The sequence below is a fragment of the Podarcis raffonei genome, chromosome 5 (genome assembly GCF_027172205.1).
Source record: "Podarcis raffonei isolate rPodRaf1 chromosome 5, rPodRaf1.pri, whole genome shotgun sequence".
NCBI classification, from domain to species: domain Eukaryota; kingdom Metazoa; phylum Chordata; class Lepidosauria; order Squamata; family Lacertidae; genus Podarcis; species Podarcis raffonei.
This window is the reverse complement of record NC_070606.1, coordinates 62,001,855-62,020,004: the sequence shown is the minus strand read 5'-3', so window position 1 is coordinate 62,020,004 and position 18,150 is coordinate 62,001,855. Positions and strand designations below refer to the sequence as shown.

The 18,150-nt window shown below is 40.6% G+C and overlaps 1 protein-coding gene across 6 annotated transcripts in view; it reads left to right on the top strand.

Annotated features, from left to right (window-relative positions):
* Positions 1-3,674: 3,674 nt before the first annotated feature.
* The window catches only part of MYO7B (myosin VIIB), a 58,635-nt gene continuing 44,159 nt past the window's right edge, over positions 3,675-18,150 (top strand). For 5 of the 6 annotated variants that reach the window (XM_053389623.1, XM_053389624.1, XM_053389621.1 and 2 more), the window contains exons 1-15: positions 3,675-3,822; positions 5,427-5,469; positions 6,658-6,771; positions 7,113-7,265; positions 8,602-8,786; positions 9,701-9,822; positions 11,173-11,315; positions 11,404-11,517; positions 13,843-13,996; positions 14,697-14,773; positions 15,585-15,704; positions 16,352-16,494; positions 16,904-17,114; positions 17,448-17,583; positions 17,873-18,039. In XM_053389623.1, coding sequence (XP_053245598.1) covers positions 5,452-5,469; positions 6,658-6,771; positions 7,113-7,265; positions 8,602-8,786; positions 9,701-9,822; positions 11,173-11,315; positions 11,404-11,517; positions 13,843-13,996; positions 14,697-14,773; positions 15,585-15,704; positions 16,352-16,494; positions 16,904-17,114; positions 17,448-17,583; positions 17,873-18,039 — 1,857 coding nt within the window. In that variant the 5' untranslated portion in view covers positions 3,675-3,822; positions 5,427-5,451. Of the gene's footprint in view, positions 3,823-5,426; positions 5,470-6,657; positions 6,772-7,101; positions 7,266-8,601; positions 8,787-9,700; positions 9,823-11,172; positions 11,316-11,403; positions 11,518-13,842; positions 13,997-14,696; positions 14,774-15,584; positions 15,705-16,351; positions 16,495-16,903; positions 17,115-17,447; positions 17,584-17,872; positions 18,040-18,150 lie in introns of those variants that run through there. The other variant, XM_053389625.1, reaches the window with a different exon arrangement.

The following is an 18,150-nucleotide window of genomic DNA, read 5'->3' as shown; positions in this document are numbered from 1 at the left end:
ACCAGCATCCGCCTTCGCACCACCTCCTTCCATCTTAAATTCTGAGACATCCATTGCAAGCAAGCAGCAGCCTCGCTTCCTAAGCCTTTGCCGAGGCTCGTCTCACATTTCCTCCCATGCGAAGCAGAACGCCTGTCAGAAAGAGCTACAGTGCTACCTTTTGCACAGAGGGAGGGAAGAGCTACCTCCCAGTCCCGCCTGCAGTAAAATATATACACCCTCCCACTATATAAAACCCGATTTATTTTTTTATAAAAAATTATTAAAAAATTCAACATATTATCAATACAAATCATCGTCATTATTTCCCCCCTTTTCCCCCCTCCCTTCCCAAAGAACCCTCCCACCTCCCCCAAGACTTCCCTCAGCTCCTTTCTGATTTCTCAACTCATGTTATTCTCTGTATACTGTACATCCTTTTATTTATCTACTAATTAACCCTCAATAAATTTGTGTATGTTTATTCAAAACCTGCCAAGGAGTCCAGTATAAAACCAGATTTTAACAATGTTTTCTGTGAGCAACTCTCACTTCCACCCCGGGAGAGGGGAGGACCTGAGGAATCCAGTACTATAGTGAATGCACAGCTTCCGTTAGAGTAATTTATTATAGGTTTACGCAGAGAGCCAGCGAAAAATGATCACGTGCTTGAGAGCGACTGGCATGGCGTCTATTTGCTCGCGAGAGGTTAATATCTCGCGGGTGTTGTGGGACGAGGTAGCAGCTTCGCTTGCGGTGGTGGTGGTGTTTTGAGCACATCATGGGCGACGCAGAAGGCGGCGGCTCCGGGTGGCCTCGCTGTAACCTTGCTGAGCCTTGCTCTGACGGAGGAGCCTCCCCATATATAGATCTTTCCCTGACTAGAAGGAAGAAAGGCGTTATCACAACTTAACCCTTTCTAAAACCTCCAGTTTCAAACGAATATGACACAGGCTGACTCGATCGGACCCCGTTTGTGCTGCTAAATCTTGAAGTAATATGGTTAGGGCAGAAATAAAGTTTTAAAAAATGTGCATCCTGCCACTGGTGTAGCCAGCAGATCCACAACATCCATTTAAAGCCCCCCCCCAAACACATGCATAAAGCACATGGGTTCCAATGAATCCTGGGAACTAGTTGCTGCTTTCAGAGCTACAATTCCCATCACCCTTCAACTACAGTTCCCATTATTCTTTGGGGGAAGTCAAGTGCTTAAACTGCGTTAGATTTGCTTTAAATGTAGGGTGTGCATCTGCTTCCAGGCTTCGTGCACACTATCCATTAATGCACATGACATACCCCAAAGTGTTTCAAAGTTTCTCCTAGGTTTTGCTCATACTTTAAAAACTATATTCTCAGCTCTGAGACTCCAGTCAGAGACACGTTTTCTTGCTGGTGCTGCAACCATTTAGTATTATGCCAACAACAGGACACTTAGCTACTTAGGTATATAGGAAGCTGCCTAATGCTGAGGCAATTGGTCCACCTAGGACAGTACTGTCTGCCATTGGTAGTGACTCCAGGTTGTATCTCAGTCCTACCTGGAGATGCCAGGGATTGAACCAGGGACCTTTTGCATGGAAAGCTTGTGTTCTACCATTGAGCTATGGTGTGAGACTGGTAATTGATCATTTACATATTTCAGAGTTTTATATCCCCTTATTGCAATGTATTTGCATTCCTCATACATTGAAATAACAAGCCTGCTATCATTTTAGTGAGGCTATACTGCAAAAAAAACCCCTGATTATTTATAAGGCTAATACTTCCAATTCTAATTATGTTTATTTACTTATTTCCTAGTTCCTATGAGCGATGTGACAAATGTATGAGTGCTTATTGAAGGTATTCTGCTTGTTATGTGTGCACCTACTTGTGTTTGATGAGACAGATCTTGGCACAAAATAGTCTGCAGTTCGTGCTTTTAATACTTTGTTGGCTGGATCCCAGATGGAAGGATGGATGTCACGCAGGTCCTAATGAGATTGCATGACAGGAAAGATTGACCTACCTTGTAACACCAGGAGTAAGACGCCCCACCTGGATGGTGTGTGTGTATAGGTGTGCAATACCATGCACCCAATATCTATCCCAATTATATACTTCTCACAGCAGCATAAATGATCTGCGAAAAGCAAATCTGTCTAAAGATAAGATGCTCAAGAAAACTGGGGAAATACCTGAGACCTTTAGTTGGTATGTCTTTCTTTCTTTCTTTTTCTCCCTTCCATGAGCTTTAAAAAAAAGTAACAGTAGTATTCACTAATGTAGCAATACAAATGTGCTTAGGTAAAGCGAAGTGTTTAATACGTAGTTGCTGAAGGCAAAAAGTATGTAAAGTGAAGTTAGCATTTATCTGTGAGGTGTTATGTCCAGGATTATAGAAGCTCAGAGACATATAACTGCAATAGGGGCTGAAGCAGACCTTAATTTAGTCTGTGCAACTGACAACTTGTGCATTTTCTCAAGAAAGAGAAAAACAACAAGAGTAACACCCATGTGCTTTTTAAGTCCTGTTTATCCATATGGCAGCAGACTATTAAGAAGCTGCTGAGAAGTTCTGTATACGTTCAAACAGATGAACTTCTGTTCTCCAGAATAGCAGGATTAATGTCACTCAGCATTACTCATTCAGCATGCACATGGCTATCTAACTTGTTCATCATTATTGATTGCTGATGGTATAAATTGTCTCAATCAGCAGCAGTAATTACATCTCCTAATATGTGATATAGAGTTGTCTAATTGGAAATGCGCTGGCAAATGTGCAAGAAAGAGAAAGAACATATAAACAGTGGAAGAGCAACCCAAATAAACAAATGCATGTGGAGAAAGTGTTACAAGATTCAGAATGGGTTTTTATAAGGGTATAAGCTGAGTAAACAATTTTTAGTTGAGTTGATGAATCATATTTTATTAATTGGCTAAAGCTGCACACGTTTGTAGGTGAAAATGAGTTCTTTTAAAAATATTTATAAAATTATTTTTGAATCTAATAATTTTTAAGAAAAAAGAACACACCTGTTTGTTTGTGGACTAGTTCCAAGTTTAAGGGGCCCCTTAGCAAACTGCCCCCTTAAATCAGTGGCCTTCCTGACCGGCTTGACTGGTAGCAGCAATGACACAAAGCATTAGGACTCCAATTACTATCAGGTTTTTTAAATTTCCTTCTGAATTTATATCCCACCCTTTCTTCAAAAGGTAGCCTGCAATGGATATCTGAAAGCCACACGTTTAATTTCCTGCAATGCTCCAACAGGAGGCATTGTGGGAAATTTAGATGGCAGACAGGTGGAGGAAATTAAACAATTAAAGGGAGTTCCAGGGCAGGCATCAGCTGTGGACCCTACCATGCGTAACAGCAGGCACCATCTCAAAAAAGGCAGTCATTTCTAGGTGTGAGAGAAGGGTATATGATAATTACCACCAGATATCCTTCAACTGCATCTGAATTTTTGGTTTCTATTTAAAAGCACCAGGCATTCAGATTTTTCTTTGGAATACCTTTTAGAAATATCTAAACCAAATTTATTTGGGGTAATGAATTTAAAATTACAGGGACACTCAAAAGAGTTGCGAATGAAGGTATTAATTGACCTCACTTGACTGAAATGCCAGCTGCAGAAATGGAAGATATTCGAACAGGGGGGCAAAGTCCTGTAATAAATAACTACGAAGGGAACGTCATTCGTTTCTTCTCTTCCTCATTGAACAGAGGACTGTCTTTTCAGGGTGGAATTCTTGAGAACTGGCCTTCTGTGGCTAAATCTCCTTTCTTATTACACTACTTCTGTAAAAGAGAGACGTGAAATCCATCCGACATAACAATCTTCTGAACAGGGAGTAAGTACACTCTTTGTTCTTTCATTTGGTGTGGATAGTGGGTTTTAAAATGCAACAGCAAAGAGAAATTGCTTCCTATAAGCCGCTCCACACAGAAGGGTTGAAAATTATCCTTCTCCATCTTAGTTATTTTTTATTAATTTATCACAGGAATATGGCCATTTGATGTGGACATATCGGATAACAAAGTTATTACAGGCTAGGAGGCTGGGGGTGAACTTTAAGAGAGCAATCCTACGGAGTTAGGGGGAGAGGGAGGAGAATCCATGGGAAATCTATTGCCACTTTCTATGCCCTGCTAGCTTGAGGTGGCCAGGGCAGAAGATGGCGGCGGCGGCGGGAGTGTTTTCTCTTTCCCCCTTATACTAGTAGGAGGGAGGGAAATTAACTGCATCAGGTCTAGGGCTTGGTGTAGTGTTTGACTTTGGTGTGTTGGAGGATCAAAGGGACTTGGGAACTTGTGGGTCCAAGGTTTCCCCTGATCCACCCTCAATGTGTTTTCAAACCCTGGTGCTTCCCCTCAGTGGTACATCCATGCCCACTGAGGTTTTAGTGGGCATACTGAGAGCTCCTGACACAGCACCCACTTCGGGAACTTCCAAAGGCTCCACAGACAGCCTGTAACCAATTGTAAGATTGCAGTCATTTTTTTAACTTGTATTTTTTTTAAGGAAAATATGTGACAAAATTGTTTTAAAGTAAGCCCCATTGATCACAACTCATTTCTGAGTAATCAAAGGCCTTTAACCTTTAAAATATAAATTTTACAATAGTTGAATAACAGAACTGCAATGTTCCAGAAAGGCACAATTTTAGCAGCTATCATCCTGGAGGAAGATATGACTCAAGAAAACTAATTTTAAAATATAATTATTGGGGTGTTTTCAATCATACTCTTAATATTGATTTACCATACTTTTAATATTTGAAGCCAGACATCCTGTGTTACAAGGAATGTAAGTGCTATGTTCAAAAAGATAACCTGTTATTTCAAAAATGTTTCCAATGTTTTACCTTTGAGCCTTTGCCACCCAGTGATGTACCAAATAATAATTTTATATTCAAATGCTTTACATATAATAATAAAAACACTATGTTAAGGTCAGAAACATGTAAGATTTCAGAGTTTCAGGTGAATATTCATATTAAAATTGTCTTACATAAGCGCAGTGTTTAACCGATTGCACTATGGAGTATTTAATCATTTGGGAAGAATGTTTTGATTTTTGAATGTTTAGGGAATAGATTTTACTCAGATTTGGAAACTCCCCGTTTTGTCTTGCTGTTAGGAGAAGTGTGTCCCAAAATGCTGATAAATTATTGTAAGGAGAAAAACAGAGAAATGGATAAACATTTATGGATTGTCTCTTAAAGCCAGCAAGTACATAAAACATAATCTGGGATGATTATGCAGGCCATTAAATATATTTCCAACATCTAGCCTTGGTCTCACTTGCCACTTTTCCATCTACCATACAAAGAATTCCCATTTGGTTTTTCCTCTAAACTTTGTAACCAATTTGTTAGTTACATATTGGATTATGGTTTTTCTTGTCCCTTGAAGATTTGACCTTCTTTTGATGTTTTTCTCCCTATGAACACAGGCTGCATGTATTACCCTGAAGCAGGATGGTTGTTTTCAGAAAAGTAAGTCTAGTCCTTTATCTTGGTGTGACACATCATATATACATTGGGGGTGATGGTGCAGTTTAAGATCTGAGCTATATACAACAAAAAACTGTCATAGCACAGAAGTAGCAAACTATAATACAGTTGCTATCTTACATCCAATGTGTGTTTCTTTCCAAAAATATAAATGAGATAAGAGGATGTATCCCCAAGTTCCAACTCTGGGGTGGGGAGTGGGGTTTTGAACCTACATACAAAGGGGAAATAGCTAACTGTCTCCACTCCCTATAGTTATTCTACTTAAATCTGCAGCCTTTGGTTTTGCTTAATAATTTTTTAAAAAGAATGAAATCCAGTGAGTGTGATGTAGAAATCACCTCTGGCAGTTTGTTGCATGAGTCCATGAAGTACTGCAACAGCTGCTGTATTTTACAATTGTTTGCCTATAAAAGGTGAGCTAATAAAATACTTTAAAGAAGAAATAGAAATAACAAAGGTTACCAGTAAACTGTTCCATAGTAATAAACCTTGGCAATATGCAATTGCAACAATGCTCTGAGAAAACAAAATGCTTATGAAATTGACCAACCAGGCCTTAAGTCAGAAAAATCAATAAGACAATTAAGAAAAAGAATTTGAGGTTAGACAGCTCTCACTCTCTGGCTTTTAACGGAAGACGTCCAACAGAAGATGAGAGGCAGCGGGTGGGGGGGTGGCAGATTTTGGCGTCACACAGGGCACCACTGATATTTGAGACACCAAGGTCTGCCACTGCTTACACTTTGGCTATTGTCTTCTCTGCCAGCCAAGTGAGGAAGGGCCCCCGCCCATTTGCCCTCTGGCACAGAGCCAGCTTCCTTTGTTACACTAACAAACATACTTAGGGCCATTCACCATACTTAAGACTTTACCAAGAAGCTTGCCTGCTAGTTCAACAATGGAATCCTCCATTAGATTTTAAGCCTTGCTGGATCCAGGATTCAATGAATTAGAAAGGACTCAGGCATCATGCAGTCTAAACCCCCCAAACTCACAACATTATTAAAGAAGGAAATGTTAAATAGGTTGAAAAATTATCATAAGATCCATAGCAAAGGTTCCCACAGTTTAATCAACATCAAGTCGGAGGAATCGGTTCTCCAAAGCACAAGAAGTGTAACATATCCACAAATAAGTAAATGAATTTTATGTCCTTTCTTGCACAAGGGTGACCATATATGGTTGGAGGCCTCTTCAGGAAGTGAGTTTAATGTGCCCATTGGGGCAGTTGTAAAGATTTCTGACTCTGGACGGTTCTTGCTGGAAGATGATGAAGGCAAGGTAGGTGTCACAACATTTATTCAGCAGATCCAAATGTTTCACATAAAGCGAAAGAGCTAGAGATGGGTCTGAATGCCATAACCAGAGATCAAGTTATTCTTGGCCTTGATAGAAATCTAGGATTCATAGCTGGAACTTTATGCGAATTAGTTATGCAGTGAGATAGGACAAACTGGAGGCCCATATCTGAACAATCTGTTCTTAAATAGTGTTTGAATGCGCTTCTGAAATAATTTTGATTGATGGCCTGTCTCTAATGTGTCTCAAGGGTTAGTTCCTAGGAGTGACCTGAGGTGGTGTATAAAATCTAAGCTGATTAGTTAAAAGCAGTTGTATTTAAGGAACACTGGATCATGGCTCGGAACATCTGCAATGTGCGGCCAATGCATCCCACTTCTGTCAAAGGAGTTGAAGATATGATACGTCTTGGAGACATGAATGAAGCTGGCATGGTGCGCAACCTGCTTATCCGCTACAAGGAACACAACATCTATGTAAGTTAGGAACGTGACATTTCATTGTCAAGTAACAATGTAAAATAAAAGCTTGTATTTTGTCTGATCACAGATTTTCCTCTCAGTGAATTAATCATCATTTTACTTTCCCTTCAATTGACATTAATTGATATCCAACAACAACCCCCCCCCAAAAAAAACCCCAGTAGGGAATACTTCAATGTGATTGTAAGACTACTTAGATTTTTTTGATGAAGAAATCTGTGCATTTTGTTTAGTAAAATAAATATGTTCAATATACATTCTTTAAAAACATCAACAAAGGTGTGGGCAACCTATTTCTTTTTAGAACCATACGCCTTTGGGGGTGGTCAGACAGTTGTCACAATCCAGCAGCGATAGGCACAGCTAGTGATGGGCAGAGCCAGAGACAAAAGTGTTATGGAATAATTAATCGGGAATAAAAACCAGTGTGCTTCAGTTTTCACCATAGTTGCCTTAGAATCCTGCGAAGATCTACTCAGAAGTAAGCCCCACTGGGTTTATTAAGGTTAATCTCAAATAAGTTTACAGAGGCATTTTTTTAAAAAATTGTACAGCTGTTCTGGAAAGCAAGTGAAACAAATTCCTTTCTGACTTTACTGTGCTTCACTCACACACATGGCAGAAGCCTATCAATTTATTCTCAAATTGCTAGGGGGAGTTATCCCCCACAAAGCATAACAACCCCCCCAAAGAAAAAAAATTAAGTACTGGTGCTGTCACTTCCATTGTTTTCTGAGCCTACATGGAAAAGTGGTAAGGAAGAAACTCTGATGGGATGATGGAAGAATGGGTTTTACTGACTTTATTTGCAGTCTATGGATAACAGAATTCTCTGTTTAAATGTGCACCTGGACTACTGATTATGAATGATAAGAAAAATGTAGAGTCAAATGCAACATAGCACTAAGTGGGGTATGTGTACGTGGGATGAGTTCTGCTCGTGCAATGAAACGCTCCCTCCCCTCGCATATCCCTTAAACCCATTCTGGAGATTCCTTCAATCCTCCACAGCAGCTTTAGGAGGCATGGGAGAAGAGTGGGGAGAGACCTGTTGTGCAGGTGGACATTTCTCCCTGCAGGCAACAACTTAGCCGACTCATGCCCAAAATGTTTATGTGATATGAATAATGTGTCCAATGTTGTTGACCCCTATAGTAGTGTATGGCAGACTCTAAAGGCAGAGCGCTTTCATTCATTTATTCTGCTTTCTACTACATTTCAAAAGCTTCTAATCTACCTACACATGTTTCATGATACTTGATAAGGGCAGAGCATGAGGTGATGAGAATACTGTTTGGGGTTTGTGTCATAAGCATCTTAATTTATTTAGACCTACACAGGATCTATCTTGGTAGCTATGAATCCATACCAAGTGCTGCCACTGTATACCATGGAACAGATTAGACTCTACTGTAACAAGAGGATTGGAGAACTGCCACCTCATGTCTTCGCCATTGCTGACAATTGCTATTTCAACATGAAGAGAAATAAAAGAGACCAATGCTGCATCATCAGGTAGAGGCAATTAGTAGAGGGAAAGTTTGATGCTATTCCAAAGAAGAATAGCTGGTAGGGTTGGGTGGGAGAGAAAGAGTAACATCTAAGGGAAGCTTCCTGATGGGTGTTTATTGTGTTTCTCATGAATGCAGACTTTTTGCACTGCTGTCCAGTGTCGTTGGCATCAAAATGTCAAACCATATTCGCCCTGCCCATTTAATCCAAAATTACCCTTTCCAGGTAAATCAAAAAAGCCACTAGCCAGCCACCTACCCATTTGTGATATCTTAATGATGTATCTGCAGTTCAAGCCCCCATATTGAACCACCCAGCGTAGAAATATGGACAACGCCATTATTTTTATGGCACTTTGCTCCAATGGTGTAAAAGAAAAAGGCCTCTGGTTTAGAAGTGACTTGCCAGCTGTGGGCAGAGTCACTATGCTGGCTTCCTAGCAGGTGGGATCGGCTCCGTTGTGGCATTTCCATCACACTGACCTTCCATCACACTCACCCTGATGATAGGCAACAGTGATCCACCTGCTGGGACGCTAGCATAGTGGCTTTGCCCCACCCAGCAAGCTGCTTTTCTGCTGTGGTCCAGCTTGTTCATGTAGTGACCATGGGCCTGACTTTGATAGGTGTACAGTAAAAACAGGCACATGCCCTCAAATGCCACACATTCGAAATGAGACAATGGTAATGCAAAAGAAGAGGAACACAGGTATAGGCAAGAGGTATCAAAACACAGCTAAACAGTTGTTCAGAGAATATCCACTTTGTTGAAGTGTGATGGTGGAAAGCAAAATTCACTCTTTTCCTGCAACGATTGATTTAAGATTATTCAAGAGCAAGAAGAAACGGGCCACTTTTTACTCCAATTTGTCAAGAGAGTCCATCACTGAGTTCACCAGATTTGATATCTTATTTCAGTGGAGAATCCGGAGCAGGGAAGACTGAAAGCACAAAGCTGATTTTGCAGTTCTTAGCAGCTATAAGTGGCCAACATTCTTGGATTGAACAACAGATTCTAGAGGCCAATCCCATTTTAGAAGGTAGGCTATATAATGCCATTCACATGGCAGTTCATTCTATTTCCCTGACCTTTCCCTGACTGTAAACTTCTGCATTATATTTCAGCTTTCAGGAGATGTAAAAGCCACTTCTGAAAAACCAATGGATGTTTAGCACTCACGTTTATGTTATTTGTTGCCAGAAAAAAATCTGTTTGCATTCCTCTTAACTCATAAAATTGCAGGAGTAAAGTGAATAAAGTTGGGGTTGTATTCCAGTACAGTGGTACCTCGGGTTACATATGCTTCAGGTTACATATGCTTCAGGTTACAGACTCCGCTAACCCAGAAATAGTTCTTCAGGTTAAGAACTTTGCTTCAGGATGAGAACAGAAATTGTGCTCCGCGGCGCAGCGGCTGCAGGAGGCCCCATTAGCTAAAGTGGTGCTTCAAGTTAAGAACAGTTTCAGGTTAAATACGGACCTCCAGAACGAATTAAGTACTTAACCCGAGGTACCACTGTATAGCAGAAGCATTCATGTGCAAAAGGGTGGTGAAGCAGTGATGTTGTTCAACGATGGTTGTTGTTGTTGTGAGGCACCATGCTCACTAGTGTGAATGGAATTTAGTTCAACATGCCAGCAGATTGGTAAAAAAGCCACAGTTCTGTATCATAGCAGGTGCTGCAGTGTTAAAGGAATATTAGAAAATGGAAGAGAAGTGCTAACATTATAATCAGGAAAACTAATGCAATATTCTGCATGTCTGCAAGCACCCCTAGAATGTACATCATATATTCCACTCATACAATTATATCCACTGTTCAATCTGGAGGTTCCACTTGCGTTCCCTATTCAGCTATTAAATATATGAGGATGTCTCATAGAGAAGGGCATGCAGTCAGCCTTTGCTGTCACACATAAGGAAAATATTGGGGAGAAAGTATCGTCCAGTTCCGGAATATTCTTAAAAGAAATTGGAAGTGGCACATACAGCTGTACTTTTAGCTGGCTACACTGTAAACAGTCAATATCTGGCAGAGGTTTATGGACTTTTAATGGTTTTTTTGACCAAACTGCGGGAGGTAGTGGAGGACAGAGGTGCCTGGCGTGCTCTGGTCCATGGGGTCACGAAGAGTCGGACATGACTAAATGACTAAACAACAACAACAATGGTTTTTTAATCAGATTACTTTACTGAAATGTTTATACATTAAAGATGGCTCACCACCCTTAAGATCTTGGGATGTAGTTGACTATAAATCAAAATAAAATAAAATGAGCACCTCTTACTTTGTGAAGAAGAACTTCCAAGTATCTTAGTGCCCTGAATGATTTCAAATAAGCAAAAGAATGACCCTCCCCTTCATGGGGCCATCTCACCCACTTACAGCTTTTGGAAATGCCAAGACAATTCGGAATGACAATTCGAGTCGCTTTGGGAAATACATCGATATACATTTCAACCAAAACGGGGTGATAGAAGGAGCTCGGATAGAACAGTTCCTTCTGGAGAAGTCTCGGGTTTGTCGCCAGGTAATTCAGAGCACACATTAATTGGGGGAGGGTTCCTATTTTCATTTGTGCTGCTGTTATATCTGTGGGGGTCTTCTTATCATTCTAGGCTCCTGAGGAAAGGAACTATCACATCTTTTACTGCATGTTAATGGGGATGAATCTGGAGCAGAAGAAGATGCTGAATCTGGGCACAGCTTCAGAGTACACCTATCTTACTATGGTAAGTTGTGTCATGGAATTCTACTCAATATTGATCTAAAGAACTCCAACGTATAGTTAGCAGAGTAAAAAACTTAAATGCATTGCAGGATTCCCAAAAAATGGACCAGAGGCAATTGTATTTCATCCAGCAGAGCATTACTGCTACTGAGGGCAAATGAGCATAATAGTCACAAATCCAATACTTTCAGGACTGGCACTGTCCGTAAGACGTCCAGTTGCAGCAGACTTAACTTAAACTTACAATAACTTATAAGAAGACTAAAACTTAACATGAAGCATACTGTATACAGAACACCACACAGAACGAAAGAGAAAAAGAAAAAAAGTGAAACCCAGGCTCCTTCTGGCCTATTATTATTGTCAGAAAGAGATAACAAGGAGCAGTTTGAGCCAGCTATACTCAGCTTCTCTGAAGGATAACCCAAACATCATGAGCCTTCTGCTTGTTTCTTTCACAGAGCAGCTTTCAAAACCCTCTTAAATTTATTAGAATAGGAAAGATCTCTGCACATCAGATCAATACTTTATGTACTAAGAAATGCAAACTGACAAGTTGTGCCTTATGTCTATCAGTGAACCTGGTCCTTACCAGCCATTTCACACCAGTACAAGCGCACAGAGGCTTTTCCTCCCACAAAGTTTACACATGTATTTCCATGCATTTTTATATACCCTACAGGGAAGAAAGCTAGAGGAAGAGGCAATTTAGAGCAGAGAAACAGGAGTGTGGGAAGAGTTCACACCCCCCCACACCCTGCTTTCACTCCTGCTTAGTGAAGCAGTTAATAAAGAAGAAAAGAACTTCCAGGTGATAGTTTTATGTATTTGCATAAAGCATGTACTTTGGCCTTTGGGCACTTTTTCCCACTGAGCATCTGCAAACCATTCTTAGATGAGAAACAGAAACCCAGTTGCCATTCCCTCCCCCCTTTAGAAAGACATACATGAAAGTGAAATGTTTATGAAAGGAATGTGGTCCTAAAAAGGAAACACTCTCTCTGCTCTGAGCATTTCCCTAAATTGGAGAGGGTTTTTTTGGTACCATCTTAACCAAAGGAGGGCTTCACCAGCTATCACAGAATGAGAATGTCATTTGCTAAAGGACACATATTTTCTTGGAAATCAGTCACACTGATTAATATTCAGTTACATCTGGTGTTCTGCAGCCTTTTAAATGTGTTTCTCTGGGAAGGGGGGTATTGTTTTGCTGTTTTGTTTTAATTATTTACTTGTGTTTTTATCTTGTATTTTATTCTGTGAACTGCCCTGAGATCTTATGATGAAGGATGGTATATAAATTTAATAAATAAAGTAAAGTAAAATAATCATAATCATAACAATCATAATAAAATATGAAGCAAGTAGAAATTAATCTGATAACTAGGCAGGGCAGAATTTACTTCTGGAATTCAAAGATTGCCTATGTCACAAAAGGTCTGAAGGTCTTTGTGGCTCATGAGGAAGTACAGAAAAAATACACACACACACATATAGATTAGATTAAAAGGGAAGCACACAGTAGAATGCATTTTGCTTTGTGTTTGCTTGCTTATGGGTACAGATGGAAAAGAGGAGACTGAGAGGAGATACAATAGCTATCTTCAGATATCTTAAGGGCTGTCACATGGAAGAGGGAACATGCTTGTTTTCTCCTGCTCTGGTGGGTAGGACTTGAACCAATAGCTTCAAGTTATAAGAAAGGAGATTCTGACTAAATATTCAAAAAAGCTTTCTGACAATAAGAGCTGTTTGGCTGTGGAACAGACTCCCACGAGAGGTGGTGGACTCTCTTTCCTTGGAGATTTTTAAGCAGAGGTTGGACTGCCATCTGTCATGGATGCTGTAGCCAAGATTCCTGCATTATAGGGGGTTGGACTAGATGACCATTGAGTCCCTTCCAGCTCTAAGATTCTATGATTCTATGCCAGTTTTCTTAGCTGTAAATGTATTGTGTGCACACAATCTCTGAGGACTAAGGCGCGGAGTGGCTTTGGTGAGAAGGGGAGGGGCAGTTGGCTTTGGCAAGGTGTAATGAATGGGAGGGTTTGTGGCATTGGCAAGAGACGTAGTGAGGTAGGTGGGTTGGGTGAACAAAATAAGCAAGGTTACAGCCCCTAGTTTATACATATACGGATTGAGCATAGGTGAACTGCCAATCTTCGCAACGAAAGGAAATCTGCTTGGCTAAGGTTCACAAGTCAGTTTAGCAATCTCCTTTTGCAACCAGATTCACAGAATCACGATACCATCCTTGAGAAATCATTCAAACGAACCACCCCATATCATTACGGTATAAAAATGTCATCACTGTGCTGTCTTCCAGGGTGACTGCACTTCCTGTGAAGGCCGTAATGATGCCAAGGAATATGCTCATATTCGCTCTGCCATGAAGATCCTGATGTTCTCTGATTCTGAGCACTGGGACATAAGCAAACTGCTGGCAGCCATTTTGCATCTGGGGAATATGGAGTTTGAAGGTAAGTCCAGCATGTGCGCCTACACACAAACACACACTGACCAAAGAGGAGAAAATAGGGGTTAATTAAATTACCAGACTATACCTTGAGCAGAAAACAACATTTTGTTATCTACATAAGAAAGTGCAGAGGAATGTAGATACATTACCCTGAAAAGGACTTTCCTTATTATACATACTGTTAAGATGAATGCTTTGTGATACTTGTGTGTAGTGTAGGGGGAAAAATATTTTAGTTGGAGAAGTTGGATAATTCAAAGTTTTATTTCACACAGTTACCACAGAACAGATTGCCCATATTTGGAAAAGCAAGAAAGCAATGAATGATGCATGGGGTGTTTCTGTAGTGATCTTCAGGGATCAACATTTTGAGAAGTGGGCAGGGGATGGCAGGTATATTTGTAAGGATCCCATCTACCACAGTTGAAAAAAAATCACCATTTTAATTACTGGCACTGCTTAATGTCTGTACAGTATATTACATTTCCATGTAAGAAGGTTCAGGGACCATACCTTAAGGGGCATCTCCCATTTTCCACATGGTTTATGAACACAAATACCCTGGTATCTTAGGGAGATTACATTATTCCTCTTCTGTTGTTACTTTTTTTAGCCTAATGGCTGCTTCTTGAATGAGAAAAAGTATGTTACATGCTTTATGTTATAAATGATCACCAAGCTTTACCTTTTCCTTTATCTAGCTGCTGTGTATGATAATTTGGACTGTTGTGCTGTACTGGATTCTGCACACTTTTCCATTGCAACTAAACTGCTTGAGGTATTGGTGTTGCGCATGAATATTATTTATTTACTTATTTCATCCCTACAACCTTTCCTCCAAAGGAACTCAGGGCAGTGAATATAGCTTCCCAATCCATCGCAAGCGGTGTGGGCTTCATGGATGAGTGGGGATTTGAACCTGATCTCCCAGCTCCTAATTTGACATTCTAACCACACTGTATTGCATTGTCCCCTGCCAGTTTCCCCCCCTTTTTGTAGCACACTTTTTACCATATTGTCTTCTCTGCTTAGAGATCACATCTTGTGCTCTCATTGCCACCAGCCACTGCTATGATGGCAGGCTTGCCTTGCCTTGCCTTGCCCTGTTTTCTATTAAAGGTAAAAGTAAAGGACCCCTGACAGTTAAGTCCAGTTGCAAACAACTCTGGGGTTGCAGTGCTCATCTCGCTTTACAGGCCAAGCAAGCCAATGTTTGTCCGCAGACAGTTTTTCCGGGTTATGTGGCCAGCATGACTAAGCTGCTTCTGGCAAAACCAGAGCAGTGCACGGAAACGCTGTTTACCTTCCCGCCAGAGTGGTATCTATTTATCTACTTGCACTTTGATGTGCTTTTGAACTACTAGGTTGGCAGGAGCTGGGACTGAGCAACGGGAGCTCACCCCATCGCGGGGATTTGAACCGCTGACCTTCTGATCGGCAAGCCCTAGGCTCAGTGGTTTACACCACAGCACCACCCGGATCTCTATTAAGTGTCTTTATATCCCTTCTCTTGAAGGAGGCGCTGCCCTTTCTCGCCAGATCTCCTGCATCTACAGAAAAATGATGCAATTCAATTGTCATTCTTACAGGTGGATTCCGGGGAACTCCACAGCAGCCTTACAAACCACTCGATCATCATCAGGGGAGAGAGCGTCTCTATGCCCCTAAGTGTAGCCCAGGCTGCTGATGTGAGAGATGCCTTCGTAAAGGTAAAGAAGATAAACAGCTCTCCTCATGTGTGGTTCTCAGTTATGTTTTGTAAAAAGCTTTGAGGTTTTCTACAATGAGGCAGTTCATACATTTTATGAAGAAATAAATAAAATAAAAATGATAAGGTTGTACATGTCATTGAAGTTTAATAACAGTCTAAAGACAAAATCCTACAAACAATGTCCTCTTTGGTATTCCAGCTTTAGCATCTGATTTATTAAGGAAGTTTGAATCTATACAAGCCTACAGCTATAATGCTTCCTAAATCAAGAGAGAAAAATTATCACTCTTGGCTCTCATCCATGGGCTTACTCTCATGGTGAATGTTGCATGTTTTTCTTGATGTCAGTGGAGCTGGTATTTCAGCACAGAATGGCAGAATGTGGAGGAGAGGGATGGCATGTTGGCATCTGTGGATGTTTATTTATTTATTGCAGCTTCTTGTTGCTGTGTGCATGGCATTTACTGCAACCTGATGGTATAGTGGTTGAGATGTGATGAAACAGGTTTGTACAGTGTGAAAGGAACTTTAGAAAATGGGACAGAAGCACCAGCCTTATAATCAGCTAAACCAATGCTATAAACCCCACATGTGAATGCAACTTATGTTAAATGCCGTGCTCTTATGCACCTTTTCTTTACCCAGGGGATCTATGGACTCCTCTTCCTCTGGATAGTTAATAAGATCAATACTGCAATTTACAACCCACCATCTCAGGGTCATAAAAAAACATGCAGGTCCATTGGGCTACTGGACATCTTTGGCTTTGAAAATTTTACCACTAACAGGTATGACATTCAAGTTTTAACTGTTTTGTGGGATGTTTTGAGAAATAGCACACCATGTCAGAAACAAATTGTAACCATTAGTATTGATGGAAGTTATATTTTAAGTTAATTAATTTCCACACTGAAGATGATTGAGGTCCACTGATACAGCTTCATGCTGAAGTGAAAGTGTGTGGTGTTTGTTACTTGCCCTTGATATATGCTAGATTTCATGAGAGCTGCCTGTGATTCAAGATTTTTAGTGGATTAATCATTTGTCTTTTAATTGGTTACTCAGCCAGTTGTATTTCTCATTAAGTGTATATTTTACCCAGACCTCAATATCTGAAGGCTATGAAGGACTAGAAGGGAAGATTATATTAATAATATAAATGTTCACGATAAATAAGAAATAATTGTGTCCCTGCAGTTTTGAGCAGCTGTGCATCAACTTTGCCAATGAGCATCTCCAGCAGTTCTTCGTAGCACATGTCTTCAAGCTAGAGCAGGAGGAATACTTGGCTGAGCATATCACCTGGAGTCACATTGACTTCACGGATAACTGTACCGCCTTGGAAGTGATTGCACTCAAACCCATGAATATTGTGTCACTCATTGATGAAGAAAGCAGGTTCCCTAAGGTGAGTATTGTGGTTTTTCTCCAGGCTGCCACAGGGAATTAGCTTTGTTTTTATTTCTTCTGTTGCTCTATTGTATTGATTTGTGTTGCATGTTGTGAATCTAGCTGTGTAGCTTGGCTCTCTTGCTTTAAACATCTGGAGCTATTTGCTGTGCAGGCAACCTAACAGAGACCCCTCAGGTTTCTGTATCTCTAAAATATTTCCTGACTCTAAAAATGTTGTTGCCACATTGTCGCATCTCAGGAAGTCTTTTACTACACATTTTCCTTGTTTTGAGCATATATTAGCATCCTCCCTGACCCACTTTAATCTCATGTTGTGGTTTGCTTCCAGGGAACAGACACAACCATGTTGCACAAAATCAACAATCATCATTGCAGAAGCAAAATCTACATTCCACCAAGAAGCGTCCATGACACAGTCTTTGGTATCAACCATTTTGCTGGTGTTGTTTATTACCAGTCTAAAGGTGAGTCAATAATAAAAGTTCCCTGTCCCAGCATTATATCATCTATCAATTCAAAGAGAGTTCCTTTTTCCCCCAGTTTCAAATCCTGCACATTGATACTGTCAGACTAATTCTTGGTTCATAAACAGCTGTTTCATTACTTTACTGAAGTGGTGTGGTAGGCAGGGTCCATTTCAATGGAGTGGGAATGGCCACTATCAAAGAGAGAGGAGGGAGAATGGCCAAGGGAACTCAGTAAATTGGCATCAAGCAGAAAAAAATGATTTACCTTGCTTCTCCTTTCTTATAGGTTTTCTCGAGAAAAACCGTGACATGCTTAGCTCTGACATCCTGCAGTTGGTTCATTCATCCAAAAACAAATTCCTCAGACAGGTCTTTCAGGTGGAGACACCCGTGAATGTGATTCCTTTTGGCCGTGGAAGCATCAGGCATCTAGGAGTGGATCCCACCCTCAAGGTTAGCTGCCCCCCAGCACTGACTTGAAATGTAGATGTCCCCCCAGCCTCTATTTCTTAGACATTCTAGCTGCACTTTGCCTTCTGTCTCAATTTTAAGCCTTTGCCATAT